This window comes from Camelus ferus, chromosome 19, assembly GCF_009834535.1.
Source record: "Camelus ferus isolate YT-003-E chromosome 19, BCGSAC_Cfer_1.0, whole genome shotgun sequence".
NCBI lineage: Eukaryota > Metazoa > Chordata > Mammalia > Artiodactyla > Camelidae > Camelus > Camelus ferus.
In genome coordinates this window covers 9,972,129-9,989,309 of record NC_045714.1, presented here as the reverse complement: position 1 = coordinate 9,989,309, position 17,181 = coordinate 9,972,129, and the positions used below count along the sequence as shown (strand labels likewise).

The window sequence follows — 17,181 nt, the reverse complement described above, 5'->3', positions numbered from 1 at the left end:
GCAAGTGCGCCTGCGCTTCGTCTCTGCCTTGCCTGTGACGCAAGCCGTCGAGTTGGCCTTGAACCAATGAAAAGTCAGCGCCTCTCTAGCTCGGGCCAATCAACTTTCGGATTAGAGGGTTTAACTCCTTTTAAAATGAAAACTGAATCCTAACGGCTGAGCTCTCGGGAGGACTCGGCGGCCTCGGGTCACAGGCGAGAGCCTACAGGTGCGTGGATCTGGGGCAACTCAGTGAGGCGGGCGGACCCTGGGTGGCCTTTGAGCGGGTGGTGGAAGTGGGGCGGGCGGTGGGGCCGCGGGGCCGGCGAGGGAAGCGTCTTGGCGAGAAAGCCCCCCCTTCCGTCCCCTGCCCCCCGTTCCCCTCTGTGCCCCCCTCCCCCCCGCTTTCCCAGCGCCCTCCTATCTGCTCCTGGGTACCGGGGTGCCCAGTAAGATTCCTCTTGGTGTTTATCAAACACTTGGAGTGAATAGGGTTGTTGAATGGCGTGGGTAGGGTGGGGGGGGCGTGGGGGTGGGGGTGCTTTCTTATGAGATTCAGTGAGGTACTCAGCACAGGTTTTTTGCTCTTTGGGGATTTACGTTCTAATGGGGGTGGGAAAACAGACGACGAACTAGCAAGATAAGTTCCAGCAGTAATGAGCATTAGGAACCGGCGGCTACTTTGGATGGACTGGGCAGGAAAGGCCCTTGTCCGGGCTGGATGGGTGAGTGGGTGGGTGAATAACCTGGAAGAGGCCTTCCTGGGCCAGTGCTTCTCAAATCGTAGACCTTGGACTACCTTTATCGGAATTACTTGAGCGTCCGTGTTAAAAATATAGACCCACTTAACGGAGCAGAAGGGCTGGGGCGTAGGACTCAGGTGTCTGTATTTTCATCAAGCTCTGCAGGTGATTCTGTTTCGTTGAAGAAACTATAAGTCTAGCCCAGCGCATGCTAGCCATCTGCGGGTGTTGATGCAATGCAGGGTCTGATTTGTTAGGCCTGGGGTTGGGCCTGAAAGTCTCCATTTCTAACAAAAGCCCTCCTGCTGTAGATGGAGTTACTGCCCTTGGCTTTTACTGTCTCCATATCCTTAACCTTCCTTGTTCTTTGAATTAAAGGCTTTTCAGCAACATACTCACTTCCTCTCCACTCTCCTTCATCTGGGTGGACATTATTAGAAGGTTTGACAAAGGAAGGAAACATCTAAAACCTCGATGCTATGAAATCTCAGTTTTCCTATTTAGACTAGTTTGAACTGCAGGGATCTTGTGCAGGTCATCTGGATGCGTGACTTCTGAACTTGGCTGTAGGCCAGAATCACCTGAGAATCTTCCTGTGACTCCAGAATTTCTGGGTCAGAGTCTTCTTCTATTCTGGTTATTATTCTTCCTGAGAAGGAAGTATTACATTTGAGCAAACGTCTGTATCTTCTGTTGAAGACTTTTGAATAAATGTCCATAGGCCTACATGATCTCAGTCTGCTGCTTGTAATTGCTAGGAAAAGTGAAGAAAGCATTAGAGTCTGTGAAATTAATGTTTGTAAAATATGGGAATATATTTATTTTCCCTTTTTGTCTATTATTTCTAAATGATTGTTTGGAATAAGGACTCCAGCCTCTTTAGCCTGGACGCATCTTCAAGGTGGGGTTATCTGCTTGTTTGTAAAATGGATGTGAGAGTGTGGGGCTGAGACTGCTTTCTGGTTGGATTCTAGAATGTAGGGAGCACCTGAGTAAGAGAAATACAGAGAGCTTTCTCCTTTCTTGGAGTTTATGTTCTACTTGATACGTTGTTATGCCAGACTCACAGGAAGTGATTCTAACTCGTGCGAGGTGACTTCTGAGGAGGCAACAGTGAAAAAAAATGGGACTAAGCCCTTCCTCCCCAGGAGCTTGCTTTCTTTAGAGATACCAAGCAGGTAGCTGAGTGTCTGAATCTGGAGAATCAGACTGTAAACAAGTACAAATAACATTATGTAAGGTGTTAAGGGCCATGAAGAAAAATAAAGGAGAGATGACCTGAAAGGGTACAGACATCTCAGCATGAATGAAATGAAGGAGATGAAGGAGCAAGCCACACTTCTGTTATGGGGAAGAGCCTCACAGGGAGAGGGAACAGGAAGTGCAAAGGCCCTGTGGCAGGGGACTTCTCTGCCAGGGAAAGGGAGGGGCCCTGTGTGGCTGGTGTGCCTTAGACAAGATGAGGAGGTAAGGTCAGAGGGGTGGTCAGGGTCTACATTCTATGAGACTTTGTAGGCCTGTCTGCAAGTAGGATTTTGAATTTGAGTTGAGGAACCATGAGGGGCCTCTGGACCAAGGACCACTATATCTGACTTGTTAATGGGATCACTGGGCACAGTGTTGCAAATGGACCATAATGGGGCAAGGGTGGAAGCTGAGTGACCCTTGGGGGCCTTTTGCAAATAATTGAGGGGAGAGAGAATTGTGGTTTGGCCAGCTGGGAGCAGTGAAGGTTGTGAGCAGTGATTTTGAAGATAGAGCCTATAAGGTATGCTGATGGATGAGATATGGGGTTTGAGGCAGAGCCGAGTAAAAGACTTTGCTAAGACCTCGGACTTCAACAACTGGCAGGATGGGTTTTCCATCAGCTGAGAGGGGACAGCCTGAGAGAAGAGGTTTGGGGAGATTGCGGTACGGAGGGAGCAGGACCACAGTTTGGGACTTATTACATGTGAGATGCCCCTCAGATTACCAGTGGTAGGAGTTTAGAGAAGCCCAGGCTAGAGATGGAAATTTGGGGGTCCTCAGCCTGTGCGTGGTACTGAAAGCCGGGAGACTGGATGAACTCTCTTAGGGAGTGAATGTAGTTGGAAAAGTGATTCTGGGCCTGAGCTCAGTGTCCCCATGGCAGAGGGGAAAAGGAGTGTGGAGGAAAGAGGTTTATTTGGTGTTGTGTTTGGGCTGCGATGACTGGCAGGCCTTTTTAGGGGATTCCGAACAGGTTGTTAGGTAGCCAGTCTGGTAGTCAGAGGACCAGGTAGGGCAGAAGATGCAAATTCAGGTTATCTTAAGACGTTTAGACCCTGGTGCTGGGTGTGGGGCCTTAGGAAGGTGTAGATGAAGTGGATGTGTGTGGGGGGTCCAAGGACCGATTCTGGCATCACCCCAGGCACTCAGATTGGTGGAAAACTGATCCAGCAAAGGAGGGAGGTTGGGATGGGACAGCTAGTAAGGTGGGAGACAAATCTTCCAGCTCATTGAAGAAAGGAGTGGGAGAGAGTGAGTGACCACGGAATGCCAGGAATGCAAGAAGAAGGGGGGAGAATTGGACTTCGGATTTGGCAACTTCAGGGGCCAGGCGTGAGCCTGACCTGTTGTGAGGATAAAAGCCCCGCGGGAGTGAGCTTGAGGCAGGGTGAGGGAGGCAGTAGAGGTGACTGTTCAGAGCTTTGCTGTTGAAAGGGAAGGTGGGAAGTGTGGTTATAGACTGAGTCAGTTGAGGGTAAAGAGGCAGCAGGTATGGAAGCAGGCTTGGTACACTGATGGAAGTGATCGTCAGAGAGATGGTAGAGCGGAGGCCGAGGCAGCTCCAGAGCGCAGTTTGAGTGGCCGGGAAAGCGGGGTATGCAGTGTACCAGGGGAGAAGTTGATGATGTGGGGAGGCCCCACACCTGAACTTGGTATCACAGGAAAACACTGCTCCCTTCTCAGACTCATTTGGTTGACAAAATGTGTAAAATCCTTTGTGATGTTGAGGTTTTTAAATCAGAATTTCTAACCGTGATCCAGCATGATACTTTGAAGCAAATGAATTTTTATAAATTAAAGGTGGTTCTTGTTTCTTTCCAGGCATCATGGACAAATGTAAAGAAAACTGCATTTTGGGGCCTAAGGTAAATTGAATAATCTGTAATCTCAAATTACATCCATAAAACCCAAAAGGAGATTGGTTCTATATCTGGAAATTCTTTTCACCTTTACTTTGGGTTGTAACTTTAGATCCCTCTGCCACAGTCCCAAATAGGAATTAGTCATTTTTCTCAGCATTCAGTAACACCTGATTCTCTCAATGTAACTTTTATTTTGCTCTGCTTTGTTTTATAGTTAGCCGTTTAAGTATCTGTATTACCCATAGCATGCAGGATAATAATATATACAATAGGGGCCTAATACCTGCCTGTACTTCTTGCTTGGCAGAAGTTAATTTCTTTGCCTTAGTTGGTTTGGTCATGATTCGGAGGACTGTCAAGCAGCATTTTAGCGAGCATTCCCTGGGAGTCCACTCTGAGCCGGGTTCTGGGTCAGGTACAGGAATCCAGTGGTGAAAAGCACATGGCCTTTGACTTTAAAGAACTTGGAGCCCTTTTGGGGGAGGTGTGTGAGCCAGTACCATGCTGTATATACACAACCTGAGTAATTCTGAGGTGGGTGCTCAGTTCAGGTTTGGATGGCTTGGAACCCAGGAAGGCTTCACCGAGGAAAGACCCTCTGGCTCCTAGCATTTGATGAATATTTGTGGAGCAGATGGATAGATGAGTCTCTTATATAAAAAGATCCTTTAATATAAGTAATCCCCAGGTGTTTTTCCTTGTAGGAAATTGGAAGAATATAAATACTGCTTTTTTTTTTTTGAGGGGAGGGGCTTGTTTTTAGAAATCTTCATCTTGGAATAAATGGATACTTACTGACCCCCCCCCCTTTTTTTTTTACTGGTTAAAAGTATAAAAATGACCAACTAGAAAAAGGCCAACTATTCACTGTATTTGATTCTCAATTTCTATGATAAAGATCATTTTTAAAAATTGCTCTGTTTTTAACGTGCTTGTCACTGCCTGAATGCCTGTGTTGCAGATGCTACTAATTTCAGAAGTAATTTTTTTTTTTTACTCGAAAGTTGGAAACCCTCTCTTGTAAAGCAGTCCTACCAGTGAGCTGGTGATGGATTCTGAGATTTCTCTTCCAGCATTGTTTCCTCATTTAGGGGAGATTTCCTCCATTGTTGTAAGAAGTCACCCCCTTTGATTAGCTCAGGGTGTTAGAACTAACTTTTTTTTTTGGTAGCGGGTAGGTAATTAGGTTTGTTTATTTATTAAATGGAGGTAGTGAGGATTGAACCCAGGACCTCACGCATGCTAGGCATGTATTCTACCACTGAGCTGTACTCTCTCCCCGTGAATTAACTATTTTTAAAACGTGTGATATCCGATTTACAGGCATAGAAATAAGATATTTTGGTAGTCATTTTTTGAAGCACCTACATTTGTTTTCTCTTTTGCCTCGGATCCATTTTGTAAGCACATGAAAATGGATACACTACTAAATCAGTAGTAATTAGTTTTTTGTGGAAAAACTGGCAAATACAAATATTTAGACTGTCTTCCAAAACTTCTTCACTCAAATATTTTGATGTATTTCTTTCAGTTTTTTTCCCTAAACATTACATATTGTCAAAAAAATTTCAATGGAATTGAGATTTTCGTATAAAGTTTATGAATTGCAGCTTTTTACTAAATAATTTGCAAGTCATTGAGAATTCTTAGAAAATGTTTAACGCCTCCATTTTTTAGATGAAAGCTTAGTTAATGAACATTGTTTATGGGAGCATGGTTTTTAGGGGTGGGGTGTCGGGGATGGGTAGGAGGTGGAGGTACCATTCAGGTGTAGTAGCTGCATAAATAAATAAAGATCCCCTTCCATCTTTATTATTACCAGTGAATGACATTATTTTATTTTGCTGGTGAATAAACTTTTGAAATAAATTCAAAATATTCAGCTTTTGTTCATGAAGACCATAAAGTTCATTTTTCCTTCCCATCTAGACTACAGTTCCACTTGGTGATGGTCCAAAACGTGTTCCGGTGACTCAACAATTTCCTTCTCAGAATCCGGTATCTGCAAACAGTGGCCAGGCTCAGCGGGTCTTATGTCCTTCAAATTCTGCCCAGCGTGTTCCTTCACAAGCTCAGAAGCTTGTGTCCAGCCATAAACCAGGACAGAATCTGAAGCAGAAGCAGTCGCAGGCAGCCAGTGTCCCTCGTCCCGTCTCCAGGCCGCTGGGTAGTACCCAAAAGAGTGAGCAGCCCCAGGCACCAGCACCTGGTAAGTCAGCGTTTTAAGACTTGCTGGATAGCCCTTCTTTTTAGTTGCTATAAAAGCAAATGTAGACATGTTTGTTGTTTGGAACCCTAACTTTTGCATCATTTCTATTGAGGATGGGGAGAAAATTTGATGTCCGGATAAAGTAACAATGTCTTCCGCGGGCCAGGCCTGATTCCCACCCTCAGGGAAGAGTTGGGCGGGCAGGGAGGACACAGCACCTACCCTGCCTTCTTTGATTGCTTACTGCGGGGTGGTGGGGGGGTAGGGTGCTTGTAGCAGGTGTACTTGGAACTGAAAAATCCCATGGTTCTGAAGTGTGGACGCAACGGCTGGGGGCTGGGGGAGTAGATGGACTGAGGCAGGCTGGGCAAGGTCCTGGTGGACGCTGCTGGCTGTGTTGAGCGGGGCTTCATTCCCTGTGTGTTGAAGCTACCGAAAAGTTTTTGAGCAGAGGAGGGAGTGACTTGCCTTTTACAGAAAGCTTACCTCGGTGTGTGGAATGAACTGGAGAGGAGCCGTGCTGGACCCAGGGGTACCAGATGGGAGGGAGACCATTGTAGTTCAGGTTAAATACGGCAGTGATCTGAACTAGGTGGAGCAGGGTGGATGGTAACAGTTGCTATTTACCAGCTCACACGCAGCAGGCTCCCTTCATCCACATTGTCTCATACTGTCCTAGTAACCCCTCTATGAAGGCAGCCATAGTTTTTAACTCAGTTTTGCAGAGGAGGAAGCTAAGACTCAGAAGCATTAACTTGTTCAAAGATGTAGCCAGAACGGAGAGGTGCAGACAAATTTGAGTGCTCACTTAGGATGCTGACTTGACAGAACTGGATGGTAAAGTGAACATAGGGATGGTGGTTATATGATGGCATTGAATGAGATACTGAACCACGGGGGGAGGATGTAGGCCTGAATTCAAATACTTGAGCAGAGCAAACTGTGCTGCTGCTGTTAGAGTTTGAAGTGCTGGACATAGACAAGTGGAAATGTCCCATATAATTTCTTCTCGGTAACTAATACAGTGGCGGGATAGTGATGGTTGGCTCATGTAGCAGGTGGACAGTGGGCTGGCCTACCTACTGGGGAGAAGGTGACCGGGTGGGAGTTTGTGATGGATGGGAAGATTGTACGTCTCCCTTAGAAGATCTTCTTTAGAAACTGAGGCTTCAGGGACAATCTGTGTAGTCTCGAGTCTTTAAATTACCTGAGAGCCTTTAAATCACCTGAGGGCCTAAATGTATGTATCTGCTTGTCTTTACTCTTGAAATTCTATAAATTCACATAGGCAGGAGTCAGGTTACCCGTATGATAGTCATTTTCTTTTTCTTTTTTTTTTAATAAACTGAAAATAGCCCAGATCTGTCATTCTAGACATACCATTACTATTTTGGTGACCATTCTTTGATTCACCTCTATTCAAAGGTTTTTAACTTATTCTGTATAGTTATTCTAAAAACAGGTTTTTAACTTCTTCTGTCTAGGAACTAATCCTGAAAAGGAAGTGGCATCAAAACAGAAAAATGAAGAATCAAAAAAGTAAGCGTTATTTTATTTACAAAGTTCTGTACCATCGTCTTACTGGAAGACACCATTTAGTTGCAAATTTAGTTATGAGAACATTAAAAAAAATAGGCCTCTGTATTTTCACTTAGAAAATATACTTGTTTCAAATTACCAGTTTTTAAAAAAGTGAGTTTTATTGATGGATGTTTACTAAGGACTCTAATTTTTCTTCTTGCTTTTCAAATTTAGAAAAGGCTATTACAGAAATGGGTAAAGTGGCAGTTCCTCTCTATCCTTGGAAGTAACTACTCCATATGGTTTATGTATGCTTCTATACATTATTCTATTCTAATAAAGTGCAAGTTTTGTTTAAAAAAAAACAAAATGCAGTCATTTGCTATAGACACATGCATGACTATGAGCATTTTGAAAGTATTAATAGAATTATTGTACTTGTTCTTCATAGTAAAGCTTGGCTATAGTATTTTCCCCAGAAATGTTCTGGGTGCCTGCTTTCGGTCTCTGAACTGTGTGGACTCTAAGATGCAGCCGGTGGAGCCAGGAGGGAACCCACAGCCTTTTCTGCTCTCGCTTCCTGACAGAGGCCGTCTGAGAGTCTGTATCCTACAGTTCTCGCCCCAGTGCCCGTGGGGTCCAGCCCACTTGCTTTACCAGAGTGGTTCTCCACCCCAGAGAGTGTTGGCATCTCTGGAGGAGGCTGTGATAAGTCTGAAAGAGGCTCACAGAGGGCGCTGAAGCGTTCTTCCCTCTCCAGTTTCTTGGCTAATCCTTGGTGTTGTCCTAAGTGTTGTTCCGAGGTCTGGGCTCCAGAGCATAGTGGTGTCTTGGGACGCTTCCCAGTGAGGGCTTCCGCTCTAAACGTCCAGATCATTCCTTGTTACAGATTCATTCAGCTGACGGCCGTGGGGGGACAGAGGGCTTCATGTCTGCGGTGACGCGTTAATTGTGGCTATTGGCTTGGGTTTTGCAGAGGGGACGTACGGAATACAACTTTAAATATAAAATTACAGGACGTTTACTACTTACTAATACAAATATACTAGGTCTTAGAAAAGATGTGTTTTCTTCACATTTTAAAATGTTCAATTCTTTTCTAGGAGGCAGTGGGCTTTGGAAGATTTTGAAATTGGTCGCCCACTGGGTAAAGGAAAGTTTGGTAATGTTTATTTGGCAAGAGAAAAACAAAGCAAGTTTATCCTGGCTCTGAAAGTATTATTTAAAGCTCAACTAGAGAAAGCAGGAGTTGAGCATCAGCTGAGAAGAGAAGTAGAAATACAGTCCCACCTTAGGTAAGTCTCAGACTGACAGTCGAGAAGAGTGGTGTACAGAACTTAGCTACTGAGAGTTGGACCATCACAAACGCCTTTGTAGAAGGCTGGCCTCATAGTCCTGCAAAGAGTGATTAAGTTTGTATGCTGTGGTCCTGAAAGATTGCTTTAAGGTTTGCTTTGTTAGTGGAGTAATTTACAGGACGTGTTTTTGCTTTCTTTTGGTGGATAGTTAAAGGGAACAGTCCCTCTTAATCTGAGTTCAGGTTACAAACTTCTTGCAGGTTGACTTTGGCCAGTGGGTCTTTTTTTTTTTTCCCTCCCCCACCATCTCAGGCTGTGCCCAGCTGCCCGGTCCTCCGCAGCACACCCACTGCCGTTGCCGTTCCTTCTGTGTCTGTGTCAGGTGTTTGGGTGTCAAACTACCATGGGAATGCCGTGTCTTTTTTTTTTTTTTTTTTTTTCAATTTACAGAGACTTAATATTTAGCTGAACTCTTTCCCCCTAAGAATAAAGATGGCCTAAAGGAAGGAAATAGTCTTAACTAAACTTGAGTTCCATTAATACTTTGAAATGCATGTTAATTGATACATGATGTATGCCTTTTTCTTACAGTGAATCTATAGTTTCAAATTCTCAGGTGGGTTTTGGGGTGGGGAGTCTGTGACCAGAACCAGTTTTCACCACTGGGTTCACATGAAGGGTTTGTCTGATACTCAGTACACATTCTTGTATCGGCTGCAAAACCAGGCGTCAAGAGTGTTCATCCTTCGTTGCAGGCATCCGAATATTCTCAGACTGTATGGTTATTTCCATGATGCTACCAGAGTTTACCTAATTCTGGAATATGCACCGCTTGGAGCTGTCTATAGAGAACTTCAGAAACTGTCAAAGTTTGATGAGCAGAGAACTGCTACTGTAAGTTTTCACTTACTGTCCAGACGGATTCTGTCTCCTCTATGCTTGTCCTACACAGCAATGCACCTTTCACTATAATAGAGGGAGTTTTGTATTATGGAAGGATAGCTTAATAGGATCAGATATGAAATGGAAACATCACAATAGCTTAGGTGTACCTTTATAAACAGATAAAATCCGGTACCGAGTGGAATATTGTGGTTGGTTACCACAGCTGTTTGTGGAAATATAGAGAGTTGGCCTCTTTTAAAAACAAAATTATTTTGGATGAGTTTTAGATTTACAGAATAACTGAAGATAGTACAGACTTTCTCCTATTAATACACACCTCATTTCTCCTATTAACGTCTTACATTAGCACAGTACAGTTGTCATAACTAATGAACCAATATTGGTACATAGCTATGAACTGAAAGTCCATTCTTCATTCAGGTTTCCTTAGTTTTTCTCATGATTAAATTAGGGTTGTGGGTTTTTGAGAGGAAGATCGGAGGTCAAGTGCATTCTCACATCAGGGGTTCATACTGTTAACCTGACTCATCAAGGTGGGTGTTGGCCTTGATCATTGACTGAGATGGTGTTGGTCGGGTTTCTCCAATGTGAAGTTATTCTTTTCTTCTCCCTTTTCATACTGTGTCCTTTCAAAGGAACAGCCCAAGGGAGATTATATTCCATCTCCAGTAGGGCGGAGTATCCACATAAATTATTTGGAATTCTGTACCAGAGATTTATCTCTTCTCCATTATTTATTTACTCAATCATCTATTAATGTACTTTGGGTATAATCTAAGGCTGCTTCGCTCTCGTTGGACCAGCTTTGGTCATTGGGAGCTCTTTTCACATGGTTCCTGTGTCCTTTGGGCATGTCCCCATCATTGTGGGAGTGTGTGTGTGTTTAAAAGCACTTTCTGGTTTCCTGGTGCTGTAAGGTGTCCCGGCTTCCTCTTGTACATTTCCCGTCCCAGTCCTAGAATTGGTTGTTTTCTCCAAGGCACGTTTTTTCTTTTTATTGGAAAATGTTATTAGAAACTAAGATTTGGTAACTCAATATGCTCATTTCTACTGAAGTAGTATTACTTATAGGCTTTCAGCTGACAAAGAGCAAGCACATACATGTGTATAGTAATCTATGTATGTGCATGTATCGAAAAAATTTCTAGGATTTATGCATCTGTATCTATATTAAGCAAAACATGAGTGCACTCTTACATGAATCATTCTGCCCTCCTCCCTTGCTCACCTGTAACCTCCCATGCCACTACTGAGAAACTTGGATTCCACCATCCGCCATCTATTTATTTATTCAATTCAGGGTGCATGTATAGTGGTATCAGAATTGTTTACTGATTGTTAAATTGTTAACCCCTGTGGGAAACAGCTATATGCATTTGAGATTCATCTGTACCTTTTCAGGGCTTGATAGCTCATTTTTAAAATTGGTGAATACTATTCCATTGTATGGCTGTACCTTGGTTTATCTCTTCATCCTACTGAAGTGCATCTTGGTTGCTTCTGGGTTTTGGTCATTAGAGTAAAGCTGCTATGAACAATTGCACGCAGGTTTTTGTGGGACCTAAGTTTTCAAATCTGGGGGGGAAATACCTAGGGATGTGATTGCTGGCTTGTGTGGTAAGACTAAATTTAGCTTTGTAAGCAGCTGGTAAGCTGTCTTCCAAAGTGGGTGTGCCGTCCTTGCATTCCCACCAATGAATGAGCGCTCCTGTTGCTCCTCACTAACTATTGGTGTTGTCCATCTTTTTGGATTTGTCATTCTGAAAGGTGTATAATGGTGCCTCATTGTTTTAATTTGCAGCTCTCTAATAACATACAATGTTGAGCATCTTTTCAGGTTTTATTTGCCATCTGTGTATCATCCTTGAGGTATCTGTTCAGATCTTTGGCCCATTAAAACATTTTTGTTGTTGTCTTATTGAGCTTTAAGAGTTCTTGTGTATTTGTGATACATGCCCTTTATTTATTTAAAAAAATTTAAAATTATGACTTTTTATTTTGGGGGGGGAGGTAATTTGATTTATTTATTTTTATTGGAGGCACTGGGGATTGAACAGAGGACCTCGTGCACGCTGAACACGCACTCTACCTCTGAGCTATATCCTCCCCGCCGTGATACATGTCCTTTATCACACGTGTTTTACAAAAAAAAGTTTTCTCCCAGTCTGGCTTGTGTTTTCATTCTTTAACTGTGTCTGTCACAGGGCAGAAGTTTTTAATCTTAGCACAGCATGGCAGGTTTTTGTTTGCGTTTTTGTTTTCTCGTGGATTGTGCCCTCCTCTGTTATGTGAATGAAGTTGCTGAGGAAGTTGAGTCTTAGTTTGGGCTGTTTTTGTGGAACTGGCAAATGATGGGCCTGTTGAATGGTGGTTACTTTGTTCTGTTCCTTGGTGGAGGTCTCTGGGTAGTGTGTACACTAATTTTCTTTTTGGCATTGATTTAAACGGCATTAAATTCTGGTGGTTTTACTTTTATCTTATGAAAACCCAGCACTATTGGTGAATGTGCAATAAGGCATACTATTTTAAACTTCAGTATTTGCCCTCTGGATAAGTAGAAATCTATTTTGTTTGCTTTTTAAATATTAGCTAACTGAATTTGCTACCTTATTTAATTGGCAATTAATATTTGTAGTACTCAGTTTTCTCCAATCCAGATGGAGTTTACTTTGGTGTAAATAGCTATTTGAAAGAAAATGAAAATAAGATTAGTTCTTTCTAGATTCTTTAGTACTTTGGAGCTATATGCACCTGTTTTTCTTTCCTGATTGATTAAAATAAAACTAATTCTGATATGGGAAGTGTGGAGGGAGTGGGTGCCCGAGAGCTCTGGTTTAACCAGTAGCTTCCTGTCTTGGTTTGAGCAGGGGCAGCCCGTTGCCCCCTGGAATTCTAATGTCTGTTTTTGGAGCACCGGCACCTTGACTTTGGTGTAGTAGACGAGCTTTTTCTTTGCCTGCACGTTCAGTTTATTGTGGTCTAAACTTTAGTTTCTGCCTTTTGGCTGAAAAAAATGAAGAATGTCCTTTCTGAGGATAACTTGCTTAGTAAACTTTTTTGGTGTAAAATAATGTTCAGTTCTGTATGTAATTACTTTTAGAAAACAACTGCTTCTCAAACTTTAGCCAGAGCTGAATATATTCTTCCAGAGTCCTAAAAACCAATTTTTATTTACATGTTAAAGCAAATCCTGGACTTGCTAGGTAGATCTTTTAGTTGAAATGGAAACAAAACTAACAGAAGGACTGACTTGCGTGCTTTGAAGCTGACTGTGGGTCACTGTGTGGTGCACCCCCAAAGGTAGCATGCTGTCTCATGTGCCAGGACGCCTGCTTTTAGTTTATTCAGGATTATTTTCTGTTGATGCTCTTAAAGTAAATTTTCAGTTTCAAACAAATCCTTTTGTTGTATATTGGCCTTGGTTTTAAAAATGGGAATGGATTGTACGTTAAAGTTTTTTAAAAAATGTTAAAAATTGTTTACAGAGCTGACTCCCTAATTTGTACCAGTTTTTAAATATTAATTCATTGCTGCTGGGCCATAAATTGCCATGTGGGGATGTAGTGGTACCCTGTGTTTCCTGTCTTCCAGTATCGCATCTGCTGTATTAGCATGTAATTTAGCACAGAATAACTTGTACTTTATGCTGACCACTAAATTGGTTTGTTTTTTGTAGAGTCACTCATTGTATCTAGTTTTTGCTTTAAAATCTACAGAACATGTTAAAATCTATGTTGGGTTTTTTTTCAGAAAAGATGTGTAAAATTGTGTCATGTAAAATCTAAAACACAGACTTTCAATACTTTTTTTTTTTTAAATAGTATATCACAGAATTGGCAAATGCCCTGTCTTACTGTCATTCAAAGAGAGTTATTCATAGAGACATTAAGCCAGAAAACCTGCTCCTTGGATCAGCTGGAGAGCTTAAGATTGCAGATTTTGGGTGGTCGGTACATGCCCCATCCTCCAGGTATGTAACTTTAGAGGTGGAACTGGTTTGGTTTAGCAAAATCCCTGGGGGCTAATCGTAAGCTACATAGTAAACTGTAAGTGCAGATGTCGTGCTGAACTGGGGCAGGTAACTGACACACATACTTCAGAGAGATTTAGGCCTGACAGGGAACTAGTGTCTTCAAGAACACTTTTGTCCTTAGGGGCTAATGAAGGGGACAAATAAGTGAAATATATGACAAGTATATGACAGAGGTGAAGTCTAGCAGGTGTAGAGGGGGAGTGACACCTGACTGAAGTGTGGGGTGGGGACTCCACTGCTTCCTGGGCCACAAGACAAGTCCCTGAGGGTGGCACTTGCGAAGGTCTGCAGCTGAGAGCACAGTTCTTCAGGCCACTTAAAGGAACCAAAGTGGTTTGGCTGGAACTTTCAGGGTGGTGGTTAAAGAGTCTTTGGTTTGCTGTTGTCAACAGAATGGTCCTTTCCTATCTCCTCTTAAAGCTAAGGCAGAGAGAGCAACCTAAGAAATAATTTAAGTGAACTTTCCAAGCAGAGCTAAAACATTTCCTCCTGTTTTTAAGTTGGGTTTAAAAGAGCTTTTGAAACCATGTATGAAGTAGGGCACTTAAAAGCATACATCTATTGATGAGAATATCAACTTTGGGGTTGGTCTTTAAAACAAAAAATTATAGCCAGATTACTTAAAAAAAAAAAAAAGCCAGTTAAAAAAAATTGTGTAGCTTAAAACAGATCTCACTGAGTGGGGGGACCTTCGTTTTTGTACCAGACCGCTCCTGATTGCTTCCAGCAATGCGGTGGATCTGCTGTTGCCATCTTTCTCTTTTCTTTAAAAAAAAAAAAGTCTCATCTGTCATGAGTAGGAGCTGTTGGCACCTGGTGAGGCCAACAACAATGGCTTTATGGTATCACAGGGCTAAATTGTACCTTAACCTGTCCAGGGGTGTCATTCTGAGGGGAAAAATCGCTTAGCCTTTTCTGGAGAGGACATTTATGTAAACGTTGGTCCCTTCACCCCGCCTCTCACACATTAACTGTAAGAGCTCCCAGGGTATTGTGCCGTCGTCTGAGAACCCCTGATACGGTCTGCCTCCTGAATCTCTGTGGTGAAGTAGAGGCTGGATGTCTGGAGAGGTAGCTCCTTAACCCTATGTCCCCATGCACAGCTGATGTAAAACAGCAAAACCTACATAGTCTTAGCTCCTGGTTTGATGTCTGCTACCCGGAGCGTATTTCCCACCTGCTACAAAAAACAACACACAGAGAGGCTGAATTGGTAGCTGATCGCTGTCTATCCAGTGCCTACACTCAAAGAGTTGTTACCATTTTGCTGTATTGGCTGTGTCAACTTTTTTGGTGAACCTTCAAAAATAAGTCACAGGTATCATGCTTCGTCCTTCAGCATGCATGTCCTAAAAACAAGGACACTGTCATCCTACATAATCACAATCATTATCACGCCTAAGGAAATCAACAACCTTGTTAATATCTAATATCTAGTCCATGTTCAAATTTTCCCAGTTGTCCACAAAATTTTACAGTAGTAATACTTTAAATCTCTTAGATCATTTAAGGAAGTTCTGGAGTTGGACAGATTTGGGGTACAGCTTGACTGCTAGCTGTGAGACCTTGCGCATCTCCCTGTCTAAAACGGGGATTTATCACAGCGCCTGCTTCACGACACAGTCTAGCCTAGGAGAAGCGGCCAGTCAGTGTTAGTGTGATGCTTGGTGATTTTTTAGCAGCTGAGGTAATAGAAGCAGAAGCATGTCAACCTGAGCCTGCCTCCATTTTTAGGAGAACCACCCTCTGTGGCACCCTGGACTACCTGCCCCCCGAGATGATCGAAGGCCGGATGCATGATGAGAAGGTGGATCTCTGGAGCCTGGGGGTGCTTTGCTATGAGTTTCTAGTTGGGAAGCCTCCTTTTGAGGCAAGCACATACCAAGAGACCTACCGAAGGATATCGAGGGTAAGACATGACTGGAAAGGATCCATCATTCTGGTAGAATTCCTTCCTTGCCAGCCTTACCTTTAGGCCGCAATCCGAATACTCACACTGTTCTCTCTAAGCTACGTTTTGTGCCCCTGTCACTTATCGCACTCCAGGTTGAATTCACGTTCCCTGACTTTGTACCAGAGGGAGCCAGGGATCTCATCTCGAGACTGTTGAAGCATAATCCCAGCCAGAGGCCCACCCTCAGAGAAGTACTTGAACACCCCTGGGTCACAGCGAATTCAAAACCGTCAAGTAGTCAAAAAAAAGAATCAACCAGCAAACAACCATGAGAATCTTTTGGGGCAGAGACCCCTGCGCAGGGCTGCTGTGTGCTCTGTCCAGAGCAGCTGCTGGCACCTGTCTTCCTGCTGCCTGCCTGTCTGTCCCCGAGACGCTACAGGGAACGTTGTTACTGAGCAGGCAGTGCCTCGACCTTCCCGCCCAGAGTCCCAGCTCGGCAGATGTGACACCCCGGAGCCAGAGGAGCCTCAGGAATCATGCTTGGCACCTCACTGGCTGTATAATCAGTCTGGAGGCAGTGTGCAAGTGCAGCCACCCTACAGCGTCTGTGGAGTAAGGTGACCTTGGAAGATGGACCCGGAGCCTGGCTGTGGGGAGGTGGCCACTGGTTCCGACCTGTTGAAAAGCTGTGCAATAACCTCCCCAGTCCCTGTGTGCATGTAACTTATCGGGTGGCCCGTCTGGTAAAGCTGTTGGAATGAACATGGGATTCTTTTAAATGTTAAAATAAAGACTTTGTGTAGACTTGCATATTTAATTCCATGGCATCCCTTTAGGACCACTCTCGGTGTCTGTCCAGCACCCCTGCCAAGCCTGGTTATCGCGTCCTCCTCCTCCACTGACCTCCTGGCCGAGAGACTGAGATGGCACACGTGCTCTGTCTCCACTCGGGGACATGGGTGAGATGTGGGTCTTGGCTGTTTCTACATGTTCGGGGCTTAGGTTTTCCATGGTTTTGATGTTTTGTTAATGTACTTTACAAAAGCTATATATATAAAGACATATAGAAAACAATTACGCTTTTTAAAAGTTCTCATGTGTGCAACCTTGTAATGACAGTGTGTTTCCCAGGAGTTCACATTCCACCCTTTGGGCGATGCTGGGCCGAGCCTGGGACTAGGTGGGGAGGAAGGCCCCCGGGGTGGTGCTGTTGGGGCTGGCCTGGCCGGTGCACACCATCCATCCTCTGCTTCACGTCACCCATCTGTACAGCCTGGTTTGGGTGGTCACTGGCTGGGGGGTGGGTGATAAGAGTTCAGCAAGCAGGCAAATTGTGATGAGTAATCAGGAGGTGGAACCAGCAGCTGAGTTAGGCCTGAAGGACGGGAAGGATTTAAAGGTTGGAGGCCAGTGTGGCAAGAGTTCCTCGCAGCCTGAGGAGGGACAGCAGGAAATGTGGCACAGAAACGGGGAGCTGTGGCTATG

General features: G+C 43.8%; 1 protein-coding gene across 1 annotated transcript; it reads left to right on the top strand.

The window, feature by feature from the left end:
- Positions 1-21: 21 nt before the first annotated feature.
- AURKA (aurora kinase A) lies at positions 22-16,770 on the top strand. The gene is made up of 9 exons (XM_032461414.1): positions 22-208; positions 3,792-3,835; positions 5,762-6,041; positions 7,526-7,580; positions 8,666-8,857; positions 9,616-9,754; positions 13,588-13,736; positions 15,534-15,708; positions 15,846-16,770. Exons 2-9 carry the CDS (start codon positions 3,797-3,799, stop codon positions 16,023-16,025), a joined length of 1,209 nt encoding a protein of 402 aa, XP_032317305.1. The 5' UTR covers positions 22-208; positions 3,792-3,796; the 3' UTR covers positions 16,026-16,770.
- Positions 16,771-17,181: the final 411 nt, after the last annotated feature.

Coding starts and splice junctions, on each gene's coding strand:
- AURKA (XM_032461414.1), top strand. CDS start 3,797: ATGGACAAATGTAAAGAAAACTGCATTTTGGGGCCTAAG. Junction 13,737..15,533: donor GTACATGCCCCATCCTCCAG/GTATGTAACTTT, acceptor CTCCATTTTTAG/GAGAACCACCCTCTGTGGCA. Junction 15,709..15,845: donor CCTACCGAAGGATATCGAGG/GTAAGACATGAC, acceptor ATCGCACTCCAG/GTTGAATTCACGTTCCCTGA.